The following is a 20,367-nucleotide window of genomic DNA, read 5'->3' as shown; positions in this document are numbered from 1 at the left end:
AATTATTGACAGAATAATTATTTAGCAAAAAAAATATTGCAATCTACTTGAGGAAGCTGAAAAAATTATCTTTATTCAAACTTTTACCGATCGGAGGATATCTACCGTAGAATATTCCTCGCACGCATTTCAAACTAAAAGTATCAAAATTAATTTACGTTTATTTAAATTTTAAAATTTAATTTAACCAACCTTAATTAAAATTTGTTAATTGTTAAACCAGATTTGATATCTAAAATTAAATTTAATTCACTATTTAAACTTAAATTTTAGAGAACTATATAATTAGTGTGGCCAATAACTATTTAATTTGATTTAGAATATAACAATTATTTTTTACTAAAATATTACAGATGAATTTACTTTTTAAAATTTTAAATTTTTATTGTTGATTATAAATTTTTGGTAAATATGATACAAAAATTTATATTAATTTAGATAACTATTAAAATAATTGTTGCGTATATTTGCACGTGCGCTGAACAAGTATGCCTAAAAAGGAAAATAGATCAGGCATTCTTATTCTATTCCAGTGTTGCAGATAAAAATATAAATATTTTCTAATAAGAATAAAAAAATTAATATAATAAATAAAATATTAATAATTTTGAGATAGAAATCATAGAATGGATATATATATATATATATATATATATATATATATGAGTAGGGCTAGAATACTTATAAAAGTATCATGGGGGTGATACTTGTGTGTTTTTAGTCCTTGGATGGAGAGATTTGAGGTTGAGATGATGGTGGTAGGTGACGGTAGGTGGAAGAGTGTTTAATCTAAGAGCTATTAATAATCAAAAAATAGATTCAATGACTTAAAATCTAATAATACCATGATGGTGATACTTATAAAAGTATCATAGCTCAACATATATATATATATATATATATATATATATATATATATATATAGAGTTTTTTTTGTGTGCATGGATGGTATTGTTTTTCAGAAAACTGGAGGGGAGCCTTCGCAGCTTGGGCACGTGCCGAGAGAACCGAGCGCGTGATACTCCGTATCGCGCCCTTCATTTCATGTCCCCCCAAATGACGTCACCTGGATCTCCGTATCACCCATCACCACTCGAGTTATAAATGGGACGTTAATAAAATTTTGAATTAGTTTAATATGCAGCACAGTTTACATCCTACTGAAGATATATATATTCCCGCGTTTACCCAGCAACTTTTCATTAATCGAACACGTCTATCGTATATTGAATTTTTTTTAAAAAAAAAAATCTACTTATATAATAATATAAATATATGACGTAGAATTAAGAAAGGCAATGATTTCGATTGGACGCACCTAATCGAGCGCTATTATCTATCTACGGTGAGGTGATTTGATGTGCGTCAAAAGCAGTAATTTTAAAATCTTTCCATGATGACGAAACCAACCATTTGCTCAGGGTAGAGGTGCATAAATGGCGTACACCAACTGTACAAAATCCCCCGTATTTGGTTAAAGATTCCAAACAGTTCTAATCACTAACCACGTATACGTACGAACGCTGCTGATCGTTACGCCGTCCTGATCAGACGGTTATCGAGATTCGGGCCATCATGATTCACGCGCAAGATCGTGTTTGAGAATACCATGCGGTACGTACTGTTGAGTAACGTACTAACGACTTGTTAATTAGACCCTTTTCGATGGAGCAGTTCTATTATGCAGCAAAAGCATAGGGTATCGATCGAAGCTTCTGGTTTAGACTTGGGGATTTCACTTTAAGGACTTGTTTGGTTCAAGAGTGAAATTGAAATGGATAATGAAATGTAAATAAATTGAAATAGTAATTGGAATGACTCACTCTTTCAAGACGTTTGGTTTATTTATCGATTGGGAACTAAAATGAGTTATTCATATTTCATTGTTTGATTCGTATAAACTAACGAACTTATAGTATACTAATACTAATTTTACTTTCAAATATAAATTTATATTATACTAATTTTACTTTCAAATATAAATTTATATTATTTAAAATTTATGAAAAATATAATACTATTCTCTAATAAGTTTTTCAAAAAAAATATCAAATTTATTTTTAAAAACTTTTATTGATGTGGGTTAAGGATAAGGTTTTGAGAGAAGATAAGTTTTTTTTTTTGATGAGAAAGGGGTGAAGAGAAGGAAGGTGAGATGGTCACATGGGTTTCGAGAACTTAGTGGGCTTCCGGATTGAAATTTCACTCCAGACTAGAAGATCGGAATCAAGTTGAAGGCTAATAAGCCATTCCCATTCCAGTCCGGAATAGATATTTCAAATCGATTCATGCGAACCAAACAAAATTAACCGGATTTGATCAAACCGATTTCCATTCCATACCTAAAATGGATGAATCAAACAAGCCCTAAGTTTACTGCACATTGCAAGCTCCAAACTTCTATTTAATGAATGATCCGTTGTAGGAGACTATGCTTGAAAGTGGAAATAAAAGATAGTCCCAAGACTTCTGAAACAACTTTGTAGCACAAGCAGTTACGGAGTATTAATTTGACAAATATTCTAGAGCTGCTTCTGTAGTAAAGAGACTAAAATGCAGCATTACAAGCAATAGCTGCCCCAGTGAGAAGTTTCTTATGTCACTATCATGTGCTGCTTTTCAATAAGAAATTAAAATTTCAAATGTTTTCATTCAAACAGCGCACTTCAGTGCGGAACTTTCCAGCTAAAAGCTCCTGCAAAACACCGATCTTTCACCGCATGGACTGAAAAGAGCTCTTACGGCAACAACAAATAAAATTCACCCAGGTGCTATTGCACATTCTCTCTCTCTCCCCCCCACCTTATAGATCACAAAATTGTCGAGACTAAATAATTTTGACCGGGACATAAGATATTTATCTATATATATATATAAGAATGAGTTCAACAGAACAAAAGCTTTCTAGTACAACAATATATGCAGGAGTAAACAAGTTGTAACAATTCCGGTGATCAGGAGAAACAAAATAAAAGAATGGCAAATTCCGATCAGAAACCCAATCGGTCGAGCCCCATCAATTTCCGTGTCCTGCCTACAAAGAGGTCCCTCGATCTCACCATGCCAGGCAGAAGCCCGACAAGGGTCAAAAACGGCAGCTCGGCTAAAGCATCTTTCCTCCCCAATGTAACTGTCGTGGTCAGCGACGAGGGCCTGTACTTGATCAGCTTACCATCCTTCGCCCCCTTCATCAGTAGCTTCAAGTTCTTGGCCACCACTATGGCATGCTTCTGAGCAATGAAACCTTGCTTGCTTTCCTACAAGAAAGCAAAACCAAAATAAGCAATGTCCGCTATGAATCATATCTGAAGAATATATCTAGTTTTGCACAATGAATTACTGAATTTCTTGTGACCGGCCCTACCTTTACTAAGCCCATCTCAAGTATCTGTTTAATAGCTCGGCCCTACCTTTTTCGTGTTTGTAGACATACAAGAATTACTGAATTTCTTCTGACCTGAATAGCGCGAGGTCGTACTTTACTACTTCAACAGACACTTGAGATGGGCTAAGTATAGAGTCGTCTGTGCAGCCTTCTTACTCTACATTTAGTAGAGTGCTCCAAACTCTTTCAATATATAGACTGTAACTAAATAATGAATTACTTACAGGTACATTGGTTATATCTCCGATAGCAAAGATATTCTTCCGCCCTCCAACTCTCAAGTTCTCGTCAACCACCAATCTTCCATTTCTGTCAAGACAGTCGTTCAATATGGACTCCTGAAGCCATGCAGAGCCCACAGGTTTACCCGTGCAAATAAAGTAACAGTCGGCAGTAATAGTTTCCCCTGCTGATGTTGTATAAACTTTATCTGCCTCCGATATGGAATCCGTATCAATCGACCGCTCAAAAAGTATTTCCACATTCTTCGACTTTAACCACTCGAATGCTTTGCTAGAAGCTTTCAGCCCAATGAATTCAAGCAATCTCGGTCCATTATGAACCAGAGTCAATTTCTTCTCAGGGTAGTCGATTGCAATCTCTGCCGCAAGTTCAACACCAACAGGCCCGCCACCGATGATTAGGATAGACTTGGAAGATTTTATCTTTTGATTATCTGGCATTGGGGGAAAAATAAAAACCAAGATAATAAGTTTGGCACGAAGTTAGTGACGACACTTTCAGTTTATAGGAACTGCACTTCTCTTTCAAAAGGATATTTATCATGTCTTAAAGGCAAATGAGTACGGAAAGGAACCTTTGCAACGGAATAAAACATTACCGTAGCATTGATTCATAAAAGTTAGAATTACAACAAACAAATCTTGCAGATGGTTTCAAATTCTAGTTGCCTAGCAGTAAACAATTTTACATGCATTCCATTACAAATGTAAAAGATCCTGGGAAGATGTTAAATATAAATAGGATAGCCAATAGATAACACTACGAAAACATTTTTTTTAAAAAAAAACTATTTAAGATGAATTGCCAAATATATTTAAGACTAGAATGAACACCGATAATAATTTGCTGAGTATACTTGCCTTCCTGAAACATTTCTAGCCTATCACTTCTCCTTCTAGGATTTGTTGATAAGTGGCCAGTTGCGATGACAAGGTAGTCGTAAGCCACCAAGCGGCCCACTGATGTAAAAACCTCGAATTCACCGACATTCACAGCAGACGCTGTAATGACCCGCCCGTTTGTTAAGTAATCAGTATGCTGGATGATTGATCTCGTCGCAACCGATGGTTCTACTTTCGCTCTTAAATTTGCCCAAGGAATCTCAAAATACTCCTTCCTAATATCAGGTAAAAATGAAATAAGTACTCATAAAATGTACTTTTGTCACACGGCACTGAGGCCAACTACTAGCCCCTTTAATTTAGCAAAGTTGTGGGTTCAATCCTCATCTTTGTAGACAAATTTGCAGTCATTTTAACTTAGATAGGGTAAAAACGAAAGCAAACTGAGCAAATATTACAGTGAAAAGGATAGGTGAAGTTGTTATTTATATATTTAGCATACAAGAGGACACATAACATCCAATTAGATAGATCTCAAAGCATAAAAATAGATCACCAAAATGCTACATAAGGATCTACATCCTTATTACTTATAATATACATCTTCATTTCACATCGAAACATTAGAAAATGTGGGCAAATCATAGTCTCTGACCATGCATTCCCCTCCCTATTACTTCAAATTCTCTCATCACAGTTAGGCTAAATCCTCAACGATTACCCCTCAAAATTAAAGCAATCGAGGTTAAAATATATATATAAAAAAAAGCTACTTACGGATCGATTAAGACAACATCGGCGATATCCTGGATGGATTTAGCGAGGAGCGCCCCCGCGATCCCTCCTCCCACGACCACCACCCTACTCTTCATCGCCATGGCAATATCGAACGAGGTGGTCGAAGGAGAAGGTGGAGGGGAGGGTTAGGGTTAGGGTTAGGGTTAGGATTTGCCTTGCGTCGGTGTGCTGTGCAGCAATGCAATGGAGAAATAGGTGCGCGATTCGCAGAATTTATTGGGTCGTCGTTGTCGTTGTTGTTTGGAGGGGGTGGCGGTGGTGCGCTGTGCTCGCGGCGGTTGTTTCCGGTGAGCGAACACGTACGGCTCCATCGCATGCTCCAGCGTTTCGAGCTCCTACACTTACCTGGAAAATGAAACGGACACATTCCAGAAACAGGGAAGAGCGAAAAGAGAGAGATTGAAAAAAAAACAAAAAAACACAAAAAAAAAAAGCCAAAAAAAAGAAGAAGAAGAAGAGAGATACTGTTATTTTTTAGATGATTTTTAAATAAAATTATTTTGAGTTGAGTTTTAAACTATTTAGAGCGAAATAGAATAAATACAAAGAGATTCAATATTTTAAAAATTAAAATAATTATAATGTATTTGAATATTTAGTTTATTTGATCCAAATTATTTGATACTTCTTGTTTTAGGAGTTGCCCCATTTGCTTTACTCAATCAAATTATTTCATCTGAAATATATCAACTTTTATAGTTAGAATATATGGAAATAGACTAAATTATATATGCTTTTTTCAATCTTAATCCGTAGTAATTTCTGTTTCGAATTTTTAAAATAGTAGTGCTATGGTAGCTGAGTAGGCTCGCCGAATTAACACATACTAAAAAATATATAAATTTTATAAAATTTCAATATATGAGTTGGTGGATACGATAATATAAGATTTACAATTTTATTTAAGAGTCAATTGCATATATATTTATGTAAATATAGTCAATTATAAATATATTTTTATAAAGTTCAACTTTTATATGTTGTTTCTGTAAAATTTTTTGATATTTTCAAATATATACATTTCATTAAAATTTATTAGACAAATTTAATTACCATAGATTAAATATTTAATCCTGATTAGTTAATAAGGTGAATTAATATTTTCATCTCTCTTTAATTAACAGTTTAGATCTTTGGAGGGACATATTTGTAATGATAAAAATTACGTTTCACTTATAAAATAAATAGTATTTTAACGACAATAAATTAGAGAGATATATTTAAAAATATTAAGACATTTGAAGAAATAATATATAAAAATTAATCTTCTTAAGAATATATTTATAATTTACAGTATTTATAGGGATTTATATGAAATTAACTTTTTTATTTAATGTACCAGTAGAATTGAGATAGAGAGAGAGAGAGAGAGAGAGAGAGAGAGAGAGAGATTTTGGGTGCTCAGATCCAATCCCTCCATATCGCCATGAATCATACGACCATCGATCGGAGCCCCCCAAACCAAGCTCCCCCTTCTCAACCACGGCCCTCACCTCAAAAATGGAAGCAGCTACTCTTCTGGGCACCCGCTCTCTTCGTTCTCCTCCTCGCCCTCTCCCTCGCCATCATCTCCAACTCAACTTCCCCTCACCTCACCACCCTCCCACTCCTCCGATCCCTCCCCTTCCTCAAACCCACCCTGTTCCTCACCCTCCTCTCTCCCACCAAATCCAAAGGAACTGAGGCGCTACCACCCATCTCCGAACGCCCACCATGTGTTCGATGGATGGCCCCCTTCCTCTCCGGCGGTGGCTACAGTTCCGAAGCGTGGTCCTACATCACCGCTCTCCATACCCACGTCAAAGATCCCAAGTTTAAGCTCAAAATAGATCAGCACGGCGACTTAGAATCCATAGATTTTTGGCTCGGCCTACCCGAAGAGTCCAAGGCCTTGGCCTACGAGCTCTACAGCACGGAGTGCGAGCTCTCTAACACTATTGTGATCTGCCACAGCGAGCCCGGGGCGTGGTTTCCGCCATTGTTCCAGACCCCGCCGTGCCCGCCCACCGGGTACGGCGAGCCCATGTTCGTCGTCGGGCGCACCATGTTCGAGACCGACCGGGTGGCGCGCGAGCACGTGCGGCGGTGCAACGCCATGGGCGCCGTGTGGGTCCCCACCGACTTCCACTTGGCCGCGTTCGTGCGGAGCGGCGTCGACCCCTCCAAGGTGGCGAAAATCGTGCAACCCGTCGACGTCGACTTCTTCGACCCGTCCAAGCACGAGGCTCTCGCTCTCCCCACTAAAAATCCCATTTTTAGCGCCGCCGCCCCCCGAAAAACACCACCTTTGAACCCAATGTCCACCGAAAAAGGCTTCGTCTTTCTAAGCGTATTCAAATGGGAGCATCGAAAGGGATGGGACGTGCTGCTGAGAGCCTTCTTAGAAGAGTTCTCCTACTCCGACGGCGTCGCCCTGTACCTATTAATAAGCGCCTACCACTCCGACGCAGACTTTATCGGCAAAATCACCAACTTTGTCGAGGAAATGGGATTGAAAGAGCCGAGTAATGGGTGGGCGCGCGTGTACGCGATCGATACGCACATACCGCAATCGGATCTACCGAGATTGTACAGGGCCGCGGACGCGTTCGTGCTCCCCTCGCGCGGCGAAGGGTGGGGGAGGCCGATCGTGGAGGCCATGGCGATGGGCTTGCCCGTGATCGCGACGAACTGGTCGGGTCCCACCGAGTACTTGACGGAGGAGAACGGGTACCCGTTGCGCGTGGAGCGAATGGGCCGAGTGAGGAACGGGCCCTTCGCGGGCCATTTGTGGGCCGAGCCCTCAGTGGATGGGCTGAGGCTTTTGATGAGGCGCGTGGCGACGGACAGGGACGAGGGGCGGAGGAAGGGAGGGAGGGCGCGGGAGGATATGATCCGCAGGTTCTCGCCGGAGGTCGTGGCGGGGATTGTCGCTGAAGAAATTGACAAGCTTTCGAAGAGTGCTAGTAGGAAGAGTTCTGTGGCTGGGAAATGAAGGGGGTTGTTGTTTGAAATTTTGAGGAGGTTGTAAACTTATTATGCTTTGTCTGATGTTGTGTCTCTTTGTTGTGTACAATAATGATACATCAAAAACAACATATAAACCTAACTAACTATAACTTTTTGAGAGGTCCGTTGCTCAGCGCGAAGTTTGAATCTTTACCATATTTAATATTTAACATGGAGAGCCTAATGGGTTCAAAGCCTTAAAGAGAATTCATCGGGCCGGGCCTGTGTTCAAACCCAGATTTCAACACTGATTAGGTTCGAAGGGTTTTTCTTACAGGGCTCTTAAAGCTAACCCATTTTTTTCTCTTAACCACAAAAGAAAACCCAAATAGCCCAATGGATATTCAAACCGAGCTGAGATGCGTTTCATCAGAATTTTGAATGGGCTTCTTCGATTTCTAATGCCCAGTTTCTCTTCTCTGAAACTGGGATCCAGCCGTGGAAGGCCCCACCCAATCTGGTCCAACTGTCCAAAGCATAGTTTGGGAGCACCCCAAAATCTCGGAAAAGTTATTGCTTAATTACCACCTCGACAATAAACCCGAAATGGTCCAGCACTACCCGACCCGAATTTTGTATATTATAGGTACCCATATATCAACGAAGAAGTGCATGAAGTTTTATATTTTAAAAGTAGTATTATTTTTACGGGAAAAGATCATCACAAGAGTATATCCCCAGTAAGCGGGGGACTGAAATGCCGTTTGCGCGGGAAAATCGCACTGAGGCCTCCAAAAGCAATGCAGGACAAATAAGGCTAGTCACAAGAAAAAGGTTTGCGTTTTGTCTTATTTTATTTTATTTTATTTTCTTTTGGATTCAAATGAGAAAAGACAAAAAAAAAAAAAGAATTCAAGTAAATTTGAAAGTACTGTGTACTAATATCTAAAATAAAGAATAAGATTAGGGAGTTTCGAGCAAAATTGTCCCTCCCACTTTGCGGCATGCGTTACTCACCGAGTCACGGCTACCTTACTCGGACCCCGTACAAAGACGAAAATGCCCTCACGCTTTTCCCGCCCATTCTCCTCGGGCCCACCACGCAGGGCCTCGAGGGCTAAACCGTCATTTCGCTTTTGGAGCCACAACCGCCATTTGGGAGGTGAGGGCCCGAGTCGCGAGGCGTAGACCGCGGCCCCCACTACGCCACGTGGCCGTACGGCCACGTCACCCCACGACAGCTTCCCCCCTCTCACCTCACGCTTCTCGCCCCGTCCCGGGAAGCGCCACGTAAAGAAATCACTCAGAGCACGCCACGTGTCGAGCGAACAAGTGACCCGTTACCCCCGTTTTCTGTTGTGCGTTACTCAGCGCATCTTCCCGCCGATGTTTCTTCCCCAGATACGTAATATCGTGAACTTATTCACGTAAACCGTTGAATGTGACTCCACAAAAGAACCCACACACACTTTACGGCTCTATTAACCAATAAAACAATGGAGTCACAATTTGAAGTCGCGATTGTGGTGCCGGTGTTAAATCTCTCCTCATAGGGCCCATTTCTCCCACTTCTCAACCTCGTTTCCAGCGCTTTTAAATAAAAGCCGAAGAAGAGCCCAATAATAATATCCCAATCCTGCCCTTCTAAAATCCCCAAATTACCCCCCCACTCTTCTCCATTCTCAAACTCCCCCCCCCCCCAACCCCGCCGCTATATTTTGGGCTCAACGCAACACCACTCTCGCACTGTTTCTGCTCTCATCCCTTTCTCACCTTCTTCCTCGGTCTTCGCGTAGGGTGGGTTGGTGGTGTGGTGGTGGTGGGTGGTGGTGGTGGATCCATGGCCGGAGTTCGTGCCAAAATCTGGACGATACGGGAGCTGTGTCCCTCGCCGGGAGATATTCCCTGACTCGGGGGCGTTCCCGGCGCCACAGCCGCCCCGATGTTTTTTGCTCGCCTAGTGCAGACCTGGCCGCACCGCCGTCGCCGAGCTTCGGTCGACTCTATGGACCGCGCCCAGCACTCTTCCTCCACTCCTAAATCCGGGTCTTACCCTCTCCAGACTCCGAGTCGTTCCTCGTGCTCAATTTCCGTTACATGGGTTTGCTTCGCGCCTCGTCCTCTAACAGCTTTGTGGTTCTCCTTGCTGTTGAGCTGCACTCCAGGCTGCTCAGACGGCTTGGGCCCAGGTTAGACCCGCCGAACCGGGGAAGCGAACCGGGTTCACGTTCGACGGGTGGAGGGAGCCGGAGTACGGTGCGAGAGTCTACGGGGCCGGTTCGAGCCCGGTCTGCCCGTGCCCGCCGGTCATGAAGCCGCCGGTTCAGCCCAAGGTTACTTGAACCGGAAACCTAGCTTTTCTTTTTCTTCTTCTTTTCCGGGTTGTAGTTGCTTTTTTGGTTCGGTGTCGTGTAAAATTAAAATTTAAAAATTAGAATCGGGTTTTGGTGTGTGTAACTGCAGCAGGTGGAGGGGGGTTTTGGCCATGAGAGAGGGATTAGGAGGGTTTTGGTGAACCAACAGGGGCAGAGGATGGTCCGGTTCGTTCCGGCCCGTTCGACCGGCTCGGGAAAAGGGTGCGGCGGGACCGGCGTGTTCCTTCCTCGCGTGGCCCTCAACAACCAACCCAAGAAGAAACCCAGTAAGATATACACACATATTTGTATACATTTTATTTTCTCTTATTTGTTTCCAAAATTAACGCCTTCTTCTGCGGTATCCTTTATTCTGGAACAATACTCGAAAGTGTTGGGTTAAAAGCGTGCGTGTGTTTTCTCATGTTGTTTACTGGTCTAAAGTTTTTAACTTTCCTTGCATCTTTCTCTCTCAAAAAAAAAAAAAACTTTCCTTGCATCGATTTATTAATTAGTTTAATCATCCCAAAATAATCATCCGTTAATTATTTATGGGTTGTAGAATGTAGACTAGCCATGCTAGCATTAATCTTTTGGTGTACATTCTCATATGTATTCAATATGTAAAAGAATTGTTTATTTACGCAGGTGTGAGAGGAGGATGTGAGTGTCCGCAGCAGGTGCAGAGCGCAGAGCATGCAGCAGTGGTGGTGGGGAAGAAGCAGCAGCGGATGATGCCGTGTCAGCCTCCTCCCCTCGAACTGGCTCTTCCTGCCGAATGGACCTACTAATTAACACTCGCGCACCCAAACTCTATCTATTTCTCTCCCTCTAGAAAATTAAAAGACCCCAAGTTTTTGTTTTGTTCTGGTCTTTTGGAAGGAGGGGAATAAGTACAACAAAAAGGGGGTGGTGAATTAAGTAGAGAGAGAGAGAGAGAGAGCAGGAGGGTGTGATATGTGTAAAGAGGGGATTCAAATCCAGGTCAAATAATTTCATAGCAGGGGCAATGATGATGCGGGAAACAAATTATGATGCTGCAAAAGAATTTAAAAAGATAAAAAGTAACAGCAGTGGTAAGTAGGCTCTGTTTTTTTTTTGCTGGTGTTTTGTTTGTCTTTCTCATCTTGCTTATCATCAATTGTATAAATAGAAAATATATAATAATAATAATAATAATAATAATAATAATAATAATAATAAAATAAGTGGGTTTCTCATATTCTCCCATGATTATATGTGGTGAAGCACGAGTGCAGTGCTTTTAATGTGTGTCATTGCAACGTCTTCTCAGTTCTCTCTCTTTATTTAATGCGAAACACAAAGGGAAGGCAGGGGAGGCAGATACAATGGGAGTGTGTGTGTATATGTTTAAGCAGGACTTTTTCTTTTACTTTTTTCTTTTAATCTTATGTATATTCCTACTGTCTCATTTAATTTTTTGGGTTTGTGGATTGTTTGGTTTGGTGGGGCATTTAATGCTTTCCCTCCAATCTCGCTGTGTATTTGCAGTAATAATTAAAGTAAGAGTTTACGGTGCTTCGAAATCCCCTTTCCCCAAAGAAAGAAAGATAAAGCCTAATAATAAGTCCCGGTCAAAGGGCGGGGGAGTGGTGGGTTTTTTTTTTTTTTTTTTTTTTTTTCCTTGAGAGATGGAGTGGTAGGGTTTTGTTTTGTTTGTTTTTTTTTTTTTTTGAATTGTTGGATTTTTATTTAAAGTAGACCCGTGTCCTGTCGTGCTGATGGTGGTGGTCCACACGTGTTTCTAATCTGTGCGACAAGACACGGCGTCGGATATTGTGGGTATACTAGACTCATCTTTTTTTTAATTATTTTCTTTTTAAATGTAATATTTGCTAGTGCGTAATGCGTTGTGTGGGTGGGTCAGTTTCTGATCAAGAAGATGTGGAAAAGTATATAATGGAAGTGCTTGTTCCTTGTTGTGTTAGCCTATTATCTATTATCTATTATTATTATTGGTGGATTAAAGAAGAGACAACAATATGTGAGACGCATGCAGAAGGGATGGGCGGGCTCGCAGGGCCACTGCTGGTGGTGAAAACGGCCTGGAAATTGGAAATTGTGGACTGGGCTGAGAGTTAGCCCGAGCCTACACTGACTCAGTGAGCAGAGCAGAATGGAATTTGACTTCAGCTAACGTCTGAGCCATTTTAGGGTTGCTTTAAGATTGGCGTGCAGATTTGCCACCCATCATCGGATCTTCAAATACCATGCAAACGGGAATGTTCCATGCGTACAAACTCTCTCTCTACCCACAGAACGGAAGGCAAATCACGCCCCATGGCTCCATGAGTTGCTGGGGCAAGCAAATATCATCCAAATATTGAAATTTATTTATACTGCAATAGTGTTTTTCTCAAATTTCTTTTTTCTATATATATATATATATATATATATATATATATNTATAAGCATTAAGGGAAAAAGAAAAAAAAAAAAAACGAGGCACTTCGACGTGAACAACCCGATATGACATCGTACCCTGCAACGGCTTGTTGACGCATCCAACTTACTAATCACTTCATTGATGAAGGTAACAAATTAATGATTAGTCAATATCTCGTTACGGACGAATTGAGTGAACGGCGCGACCGACCAACCATCAGCCCTTAATTCATATTACCACAATAATAATAATAATAATAATAATAATAATAATAATAATAATATACATTGTACCCTTCTATCTGAAGGGGACTCAATTTTAGCAATAACCCTAGTTTATATATATATTGAGGTCACCACTAATCAATGCGGAAACAGGGCGAAAGAAGCGAGCACAAGGAAGAACAATTCCCAAAAGTTCAAAAAGAAACGCACTTGCTTTGCCCCGGAAGTGTAGAAGTAGTAGTAGGGACTAGAAGATCCCCCTCGCTGCTCCCCTGCAGGAGGTGATGAGGAATGCGGCGACGACGGAGAAGGCGGAGAAGAGTAGCTTTTTGGTGATGGTGGCGGCGGGGGAGGCCGATGCAGTGTAGGGGTACTTGAGGATGATGACGGCGACGATGGCGGCGGCGGCGGCGGTGACGGTGGCGGCGGTGCACATATCATCGGACAAGTACCGCATTCGCTAATGCATAACACATTAAACTCCGGGGAGGGAGCCATCATCGACTCATCGACTCTTCCATGCGCAGTCACGAACAGTAATGTGATCGCTGCAGCCACAAGATAGAAGCTATTCTCCATGGAAGGCCACTTGGAGAGAGAAAACATGTTCCCACTTGAAGTGGCTAGTGTTTCTCTTCCGAGGCAAAGGGCCATGCTACATATTGGTTCGAAGCTTCTTATGCACTCTTTGTTATAAAAGCTTAAAGAACACTGAGGGCATATATTTGCATTGGTGCAAAGGTTTGCTGTAAAGGGGGTGTCAGCAGATGCTCCTTGGCAACAAAGACTATAAGATGCTTCTCCAGTTGAGCTATAAATTAGTAATATAGTTCACTAAATTACGAAAATAAAGAACTCTCAAGGTAAGGGCTACGGTTGCTTTTTACTCGGCAGCTGGGTATAACTTGTGTGAATTGAATTCCTGCTGAGAAAGGAGTTGAAGGAACGTATCTTTGCAGTGGTGATGGAGAAGGTAATTTTAAGATCACGATCAGATGAAAAGAAAATAAAAAAAAAGGGTTAAAATTGAAACGACAAAAAATAATTTCAAAAAAATAATTAATGCAGAAAAAAAAAGAGCACATCAAAATCTACGTAGTTCGGCCATCGGTTGAAGTCAATGGGCAAAAAAGGAGAAAATACTTTTATTAATATATATAAAGCGGAGTATAAAAATGAAAGCGCCGAACTCTATGCGGCTCGCTCTCACCACATGGACTACCAACATGGCAACATGCCACTTAACTAATTACCTTGGCTCTTCATAGAAAATAATGTACAGCTACTTCTCAGCAGTCTTAGAGCTGCTCCGTAAGTTCTCTCAACCTACCGACCATCAGGCGTAGCACGCATATATAATATATAGCTTCTAAACACAACTCTAACTTTAATTCAATTAGAGTAAGACTACTACTTATAATCCATATAAGTCAAATTAAATTTAAATTATATTTTATTCTAATTAAACTAGAATTTATCTAACTACAAATCTGACTCAAATTTGACAAAAAGTTCCACCTAATTAAGTTGATTTCTTGGCTAGGTTATGTACACAGGAACAATCTTAATTTGTGAATGTGACCACAAGATAGTAAGGAAATGTTGACAAAAAGCACATAAACCTTGACTGCATCTGTTTTTGTTTCTCCCTTCTCTTTTGTTAATACGAGTTACATATATTAGTAATGCAGATCCAGTTTAAGCAATAGTTCACTAAATTTTCTTCTATTAATTCAACTATTATAGCGAACAATTCTCTCAGATTAGAGTACTACTAATATTATAGATGGAAATTACAGTAAACTCTAGTACTACTTCCATCCAATCATTATTGTGAGCTACTATTCACCAAGAAGGTAAAATGTAAATTACATGTAGAATACATCTTTTCGAAAACACATTAATTTTAGCAAAGGGAATCAGGGGCTGAGCATCCAAAAGTGCCGTACCATTGAAATTGATTATTATGAGTTACAAAATGCTCAGGTAAGTTGCCACAATCCACATTCCTATACAAAATGATATGCTATCTCACACTATACAATGAACTTGACATCTGCTGCTGATGCATCCGGGAATTAATCATTTTTCAAAAAAAGTTGTTTCTCGCTTCGTCAGTCGACATATCAGAGTTTTCAAGATATTTGCTATACAACGTGCACGCGCGAGCGCGTGCACGTGAGAGATTCCTTACCCTCCCTGCCGCTGGATCGTGCAGGAAAAACCTCAAGAATGTGGGACTACAAATTCGAAGCACAACAAGCATTCGGGCTCCAAAGAAACAAAACACACAGACATCCTGCAAAACGACCTTGGAGCAAATTACTCTGTGGAAGATATAAAGCATCCTTACTTGCAAACAAATATCTGATATTTATTGTCTTTTTACTTTTTTTTGGATCTTAATACATTTTATGAGTTTGACATATTATACAACCTTATGAATTTACTGCTCATTTGGCGTCCACGAGTTGTGAGTTTAATAACTGCACCAAAAATAACCCTTTTCCAGGAAACAGTTTTTTTTGTCACCTGATTACACTTTGCAAGTTTGACATAATCTACAAATTGTACTGATTGAGACTGCTAATTCGGACATTCGCAGGTACCCTAAAACCTAAGCCCCGGAACCCTAAAACCTAAGCCCCCGGACATCAAAGAGAGAAATTTGCCCAAATTTAACTCTTACCTCAAACACCCTGTCTCAGGAAACCAAGCATTTAAGTAACTGTTATGCTGAAAACTATTCATTGTCATTCTTCTGCCTCTGTTGCTGGTAAGGATTCAGGAAATTTCTGGCGCACAAACTGCCCTTTCACTCTTGGCCGTTGCTCTGCAAGTTTCTTCCTACTGTGATATCTGACCTGTTAAACAAAGGCATTCTCAATCAGATGACTTCCTCTTCCAGGGCATGTAAAATCCTAAATTTTCATCTATTATGCTCCCCTCCTCCCACCCACCCACCCACCCAACCAAAAAAAAGATCAAAGAAATAATGTCTGCAAAAAGAAAATAAATAACAAGCGCATCCTAGCTGGAGCCTTCCCAAAATCACATGCCCTAGATTTCCAACAACCGATTTCAACTTGGAAATGCCACATGATACTCAGTATAACAAAGAATTAGAAGCATAGAGTGCTAAAGTGGCTCATTTAACCAATTACAACTGAATTTCAAAATTGATTTATACATATGATGATCATCATCCAGGTTATGATGTTGATTATATCATACTACATCATTCTTGAATCCATCACAAATTAACCCCCACATATATCTTAATTTTCAGTCATGCGTAGTAACAAGCTTATGAGACAATACATAAAGCACCCTTTTTTTTCATTTCTTTTCTTTCATTCGAGAGTAAGAACCTTTTATTCCTTTGTAGTTGCAGCTTGGCTCAGAAAGAATGAGGGAAAAAAAAAATGGTAGAAACCATATATGCAATAAACTAAGAGAAAGACAAAAATGGTATGCAATAAACTAAGAGAGAGACAATTACCTTCTTCTCGAAGCATCTGTCTTTCCTCTTTAAGCGAAATTTAATTAAGGCAGCCTCACGACGAGAGCGATCAGAGTCTGACCCTTTTATGTTGCAGTTCTGGACACCACTTTCATTCCCGCTTTCCATCACAGCTACTGTCTTTGTTGTCGCCTCTGCAGTTTCAAGACTACCATCGCTTCCACTACCTCTAACAATATCCTGGCTACTGCTGGCACTTTGATTGACTTGTTCTCTATCAACTTCCTGTGACCAATGTTGGACAAGATGGTTTTCTTCACAATGGTGAAGTTCCTTACATTGAGAATGATAAATAAGGTTATTTTCACGGCAATCAGACTGATCAGAAGTAATCTGAACTGATGTTTTCTCGATTACAGCTAAATTCTGGTGTTGAGAGGAACTTTCCGAATATAAAATTGGCTGCAGGATAGCACCATAGCTAGCATGCAAGCCATGATAAGGTATAGCTCGAACAGGAACTGGCAGGGAAATAAAGCCAAATTGGGGAGTATGGAGGGAAGTGTCAATTCCATTGGAGGAATGGCCGGCACGAGCATTCTCCCTTAATGAAACAGAACATGAAGCACCAACATCCTCCTTGTTGGTAGCAAAAGATAATTGAGAATGCATTGCGGCTTCCTCTGCATTGCCTTGAAAGGAAGGGGATATCTCTTTACGTTGGAGGGTGGTACTTTTCTCCTTATCAGAATATTCCATGCTTCTGATGCATATAGATGAAGAATATGGCTTTGGTGATGATGATTGAACCCGTTTATTGCTATACCTGCATCATATGTCAAATTAGCAGGTTCAATAGAGAAGATCATAGAGAAAAAATTTTGAAACATCATGGAACTATGAAGATCATAGAGAATCAGCTGTAAAATTAAATGGACCAATGAAATCAGTCCGTCTTCTGATATTAAAAATTGGTCTTTTCAGCAATACCTGAGAAATAAGTCTAATTCAGGTCAGGTGTACTTAGCTATTCTGTTTATAGATCTGTGCAGCACACATCCATGAATGGCTATTGAGTGCTAGCGTGGGCACATATGTCTATATGAGTAATGAAGAAAACTTGTAAATTGGTCACTACAAATAAGGTTTAAAGTTGCCTATCAAAATTCTTGACAGCACTTGGCAAGTAAATTGTTTCACACTATAAATATATCCAGTCAAAAGAACCGGAATAGGCATGACAGTGGAACATATTAGCGACTGGATGAATAGGAACTTCAGATAAAAATAAGTACCTCGAAAAGGCAGAGGCATTAGAATGGATTAACACATGCTTTTCTTTGAAGTCCTCTTTTACACAACCGTTGAGGTGTGGTCTTCTCAGAGTAAGCTCCAGAAATTGAGAGGAACCAGATTCATTTTTAGTCTTGGCTTCAGAGCATGTAGAAGCTTCACATAATGCATTTTCCCCAGTGTTCAGATTCAAACGGGAAGAACTGGATTTTCTGATAGCCATTGGCTCGATAACATCTACATTATTCTTTGAAGAATCATTTTGATGCTGCAAATTAAGATCAGAAATTACATCCTCCCTAGATCTTAAATGATGTCGTGAATCATCCCCATAACAGATTCCATCATTGAGACACTTATTCTCCATGTTCTTCTCAGCGAAAAAAAGAGGCTGCCGATTAACTTCAACTGCATTTCCATTGGACTTATCTGCATGAGTAAAAACTAAAAGTTGTCAGAAAAAGGTCATTGATTAGAGAAAGAAGGAAAAATAGTGCTGAATCTCGAATTAAAAACCACCTCTAGTTTCTCCGCCATCCTCCACGTTTAACACATTTGCTCTCACTGTTATGGTGCCATCAGGTTCCTCTGGTTTTTCTCCCACTCCTCTTGGAAAATTTGCAGCTTCAGCCATAACATTCTCCCCGAAATTTTGAGCACTCTCAATTTCCATCTCTTGCTTACTGCCTGAGCTCTGCTCAAGTGCCACATAAAACACACCTCTGAGATGGATAATTCTTAAAGCATCATATAGATAGTTCCACCTATTTAAGCATTTCCCCCATTCCCAATTCATAAAGTCTGATTTCATGCAGACAATTTGCACAGGTAAACAGTTGTAGATTCTTTTTTTTTTTTCATTTATTTTGAAAGCTAAATAGTTGTGGATTCCTAACCATCACTTGTCAAAATCATTTAATCTTATGATGATTCTCCCTGCAACAAACATATAAAAACTAGCCATTATTATTATTATTATCTCTGTCAATAGCCGAATTCAAAACAGTTATTCATCCATGCAACTTAGAGCTCTCATCATCTAGTCTTTAATGCTCCTCTTATAATTTCGATCGTTGGACCCCTCTTATTACTACAAATCGAATCAAATCTACACCATGTGCAGGATGACGACAAGTTAGGACGAAGAACCGAGTTTGCTTCAAATATTGATACCCACCTTCCTACTGGAATATAGTTTTTCAAGTTGTATGATTGGGAATTCTATTAACAATTGATCACCTCAACAGATTGAGCTGGTGTAGCTGAAATATTAAAAGGTGATTGATTAGGTGAAGAACTTGCTTACCTGATACTTACTATTCTCTCCGCTTTTGGACCCATCACCAGCATTGGCACTCAAATGATTGCTAGCAGCACTGTTGTCAGATGCATTTGCTTGGCTACTCGACTGCACCGAGAATTGGGATTAACAGGAAATTCTCAAAAAACAGGAGAAATTCACAATTGGCAGTAATAAAATGGATCAATTTAATTCCTCAAAAAGAATTAACATACGCAGCGCCTCCTCCACACATGCTGCCACAAGTTTCTCAGCTCGTTCTTCCTCAGCGGCTTCACCAGAAAATCCACAGCGCCCTTCAGCATGCATTTGAGCACAATCCCAACCGAATCTCGAGAAGACATCACTGTGTCATATGCCAGATCAAATTAGTAACTTGAGGAGAGTGATTGCAGGGTTTGGATTCGATTGAGGGACTTACTGATGACGGGGACGTTCTTGCACTCGTCAGTGGCCATGATCTGCGAGAGGAGACCAATTCCAGAGAGCGACGGCATCGCGACTTCCGTGAGGACGAGATCGAATCCGTAGCGCTTCTCCTGCATGACCTCCCACGCTTTGAGCCCGTCCGCCACCGCCGCAACTGTCCCCGATGCCCCCACCCCACATTAGGTGGAAACTCGAATTCAAAACGGGAAAAGGAAAGGAGTGAGGGAGGAAAGTGAAGGGAAAGAGGGGGGGAAGTGAAGGTTACCGTGGTAGCTGCATTTGCGGAGGAGGGCGGTGACGACATGGCGGGTGGAGTCGTCTTGCTCGACGAGGAGGACGCGGAGGGAGCGCCGGGGGAGGAAGCGATCCCACCGGATCACCTGGCACGCGGCGGAGCCGGATACCCCTCCAAGCGCCGCGGACCGAGCGCCGCCGCCGCCGCCGCCGCCGTGCTCAGGAGGAGGCGGCGCCGCCGCTTCCCCCGCTTCTCCGTCGCCTCCTCGTCCCCACGCTCCCTGCTCCATGAGAATGGGGAGAAAATGGAGGAGCGTGGGGGTTAATTTGGTGGTGGTAATGGTGTCGTTGGGGGAAGGAGGAGGGGGTAATCCGTGGCCACGCCGACCCGAATGGGAAGATATTTCCATCGGTGCCACGTCAGCTTGGAGAGATGGGGAAGCGAGAGAGAGAGAGAGAGAGAGAGA

At 41.0% G+C, this 20,367-nt stretch overlaps 5 protein-coding genes across 9 annotated transcripts; 2 read left to right on the top strand and 3 right to left on the bottom strand.

Annotated features, from left to right (window-relative positions):
• Positions 2,822-5,694, bottom strand: LOC109722846 (apoptosis-inducing factor homolog B-like). The gene is made up of 4 exons (XM_020251007.1): positions 5,248-5,694; positions 4,489-4,745; positions 3,610-4,061; positions 2,822-3,257 (listed from the first exon to the last, which is right to left on the bottom strand). Exons 1-4 carry the CDS (start codon positions 5,346-5,348, stop codon positions 2,991-2,993), a joined length of 1,077 nt encoding a protein of 358 aa, XP_020106596.1. The 5' UTR covers positions 5,349-5,694; the 3' UTR covers positions 2,822-2,990.
• On the top strand, positions 6,850-8,298 carry LOC109722729. Its single transcript, XM_020250846.1, is given in 2 exon segments — positions 6,850-7,014; positions 7,016-8,298. Coding segments are annotated over 2 exon segments (1,260 nt in total). The 5' UTR covers positions 6,850-6,981; the 3' UTR covers positions 8,243-8,298.
• On the top strand, positions 10,345-11,647 carry LOC109722731. 2 transcript variants are annotated; one of them, XM_020250849.1, is made up of 3 exons: positions 10,345-10,529; positions 10,663-10,837; positions 11,199-11,647. In XM_020250849.1, exons 1-3 carry the CDS (start codon positions 10,506-10,508, stop codon positions 11,339-11,341), a joined length of 342 nt encoding a protein of 113 aa, XP_020106438.1. In that variant the 5' UTR covers positions 10,345-10,505; the 3' UTR covers positions 11,342-11,647. The 2 variants fall into 2 exon arrangements, with proteins under 2 accessions (XP_020106438.1, XP_020106437.1); XM_020250848.1 differs by having other exon boundaries at positions 10,660-10,837.
• LOC109722730 (formin-like protein 15) lies at positions 13,019-13,875 on the bottom strand. The gene has a single exon (XM_020250847.1). It carries the CDS (start codon positions 13,833-13,835, stop codon positions 13,320-13,322), a length of 516 nt encoding a protein of 171 aa, XP_020106436.1. The 5' UTR covers positions 13,836-13,875; the 3' UTR covers positions 13,019-13,319.
• LOC109723040 (two-component response regulator-like APRR3) lies at positions 15,050-20,344 on the bottom strand. Of its 4 annotated transcripts, none has more exons than XR_002219597.1 (9): positions 19,932-20,339; positions 19,659-19,820; positions 19,453-19,583; positions 19,244-19,345; positions 18,457-18,631; positions 17,940-18,366; positions 16,684-17,470; positions 15,871-16,045; positions 15,050-15,492 (listed from the first exon to the last, which is right to left on the bottom strand). XR_002219597.1 is itself a non-coding variant. In XM_020251249.1 (8 exons), exons 1-8 carry the CDS (start codon positions 20,308-20,310, stop codon positions 15,935-15,937), a joined length of 2,274 nt encoding a protein of 757 aa, XP_020106838.1. In that variant the 5' UTR covers positions 20,311-20,339; the 3' UTR covers positions 15,531-15,934. The 4 variants fall into 4 exon arrangements, 2 of the variants coding, with proteins under 2 accessions (XP_020106838.1, XP_020106839.1); XR_002219596.1 differs by having other exon boundaries at positions 15,050-15,480; XM_020251249.1 differs by lacking the exon at positions 15,050-15,492 and having other exon boundaries at positions 15,531-16,045.

This window comes from Ananas comosus, linkage group 17 (genome assembly GCF_001540865.1).
Source record: "Ananas comosus cultivar F153 linkage group 17, ASM154086v1, whole genome shotgun sequence".
Lineage (NCBI taxonomy): Eukaryota > Viridiplantae > Streptophyta > Magnoliopsida > Poales > Bromeliaceae > Ananas > Ananas comosus.
The sequence above is the reverse complement of the archived record's forward strand: the minus strand, read 5'-3'. Positions and strand labels throughout refer to the sequence as shown.

Excerpts from the sequence above, each read along its gene's own strand:
- LOC109722730 (XM_020250847.1), bottom strand. The coding sequence starts at position 13,835 with ATGGCCCTTTGCCTCGGAAGAGAAACACTAGCCACTTCAAGTGGGAAC.
- LOC109722846 (XM_020251007.1), bottom strand. The coding sequence starts at position 5,348 with ATGGCGATGAAGAGTAGGGTGGTGGTCGTGGGAGGAGGGATCGCGGGG. Across the intron at positions 4,746-5,247 it reads GATGTTGTCTTAATCGATCC|GAAGGAGTATTTTGAGATTC; the intron begins GTAAGTAGCTTT and ends ACCTGATATTAG. Across the intron at positions 4,062-4,488 it reads GCTAGAAATGTTTCAGGAAG|ATAATCAAAAGATAAAATCT; the intron begins GCAAGTATACTC and ends CCCCAATGCCAG.
- LOC109723040 (XM_020251249.1), bottom strand. The coding sequence starts at position 20,310 with ATGGAAATATCTTCCCATTCGGGTCGGCGTGGCCACGGATTACCCCCT. Across the intron at positions 19,584-19,658 it reads CAAGAACGTCCCCGTCATCA|TGATGTCTTCTCGAGATTCG; the intron begins GTAAGTCCCTCA and ends CATATGACACAG. Across the intron at positions 16,046-16,683 it reads ACAGATGCTTCGAGAAGAAG|GTCAGATATCACAGTAGGAA; the intron begins GTAATTGTCTCT and ends TTTGTTTAACAG.
- LOC109722731 (XM_020250848.1), top strand. The coding sequence starts at position 10,506 with ATGAAGCCGCCGGTTCAGCCCAAG. Across the intron at positions 10,530-10,659 it reads AGCCGCCGGTTCAGCCCAAG|CAGGTGGAGGGGGGTTTTGG; the intron begins GTTACTTGAACC and ends GTGTAACTGCAG. Across the intron at positions 10,838-11,198 it reads CCAACCCAAGAAGAAACCCA|GTGTGAGAGGAGGATGTGAG; the intron begins GTAAGATATACA and ends TTATTTACGCAG.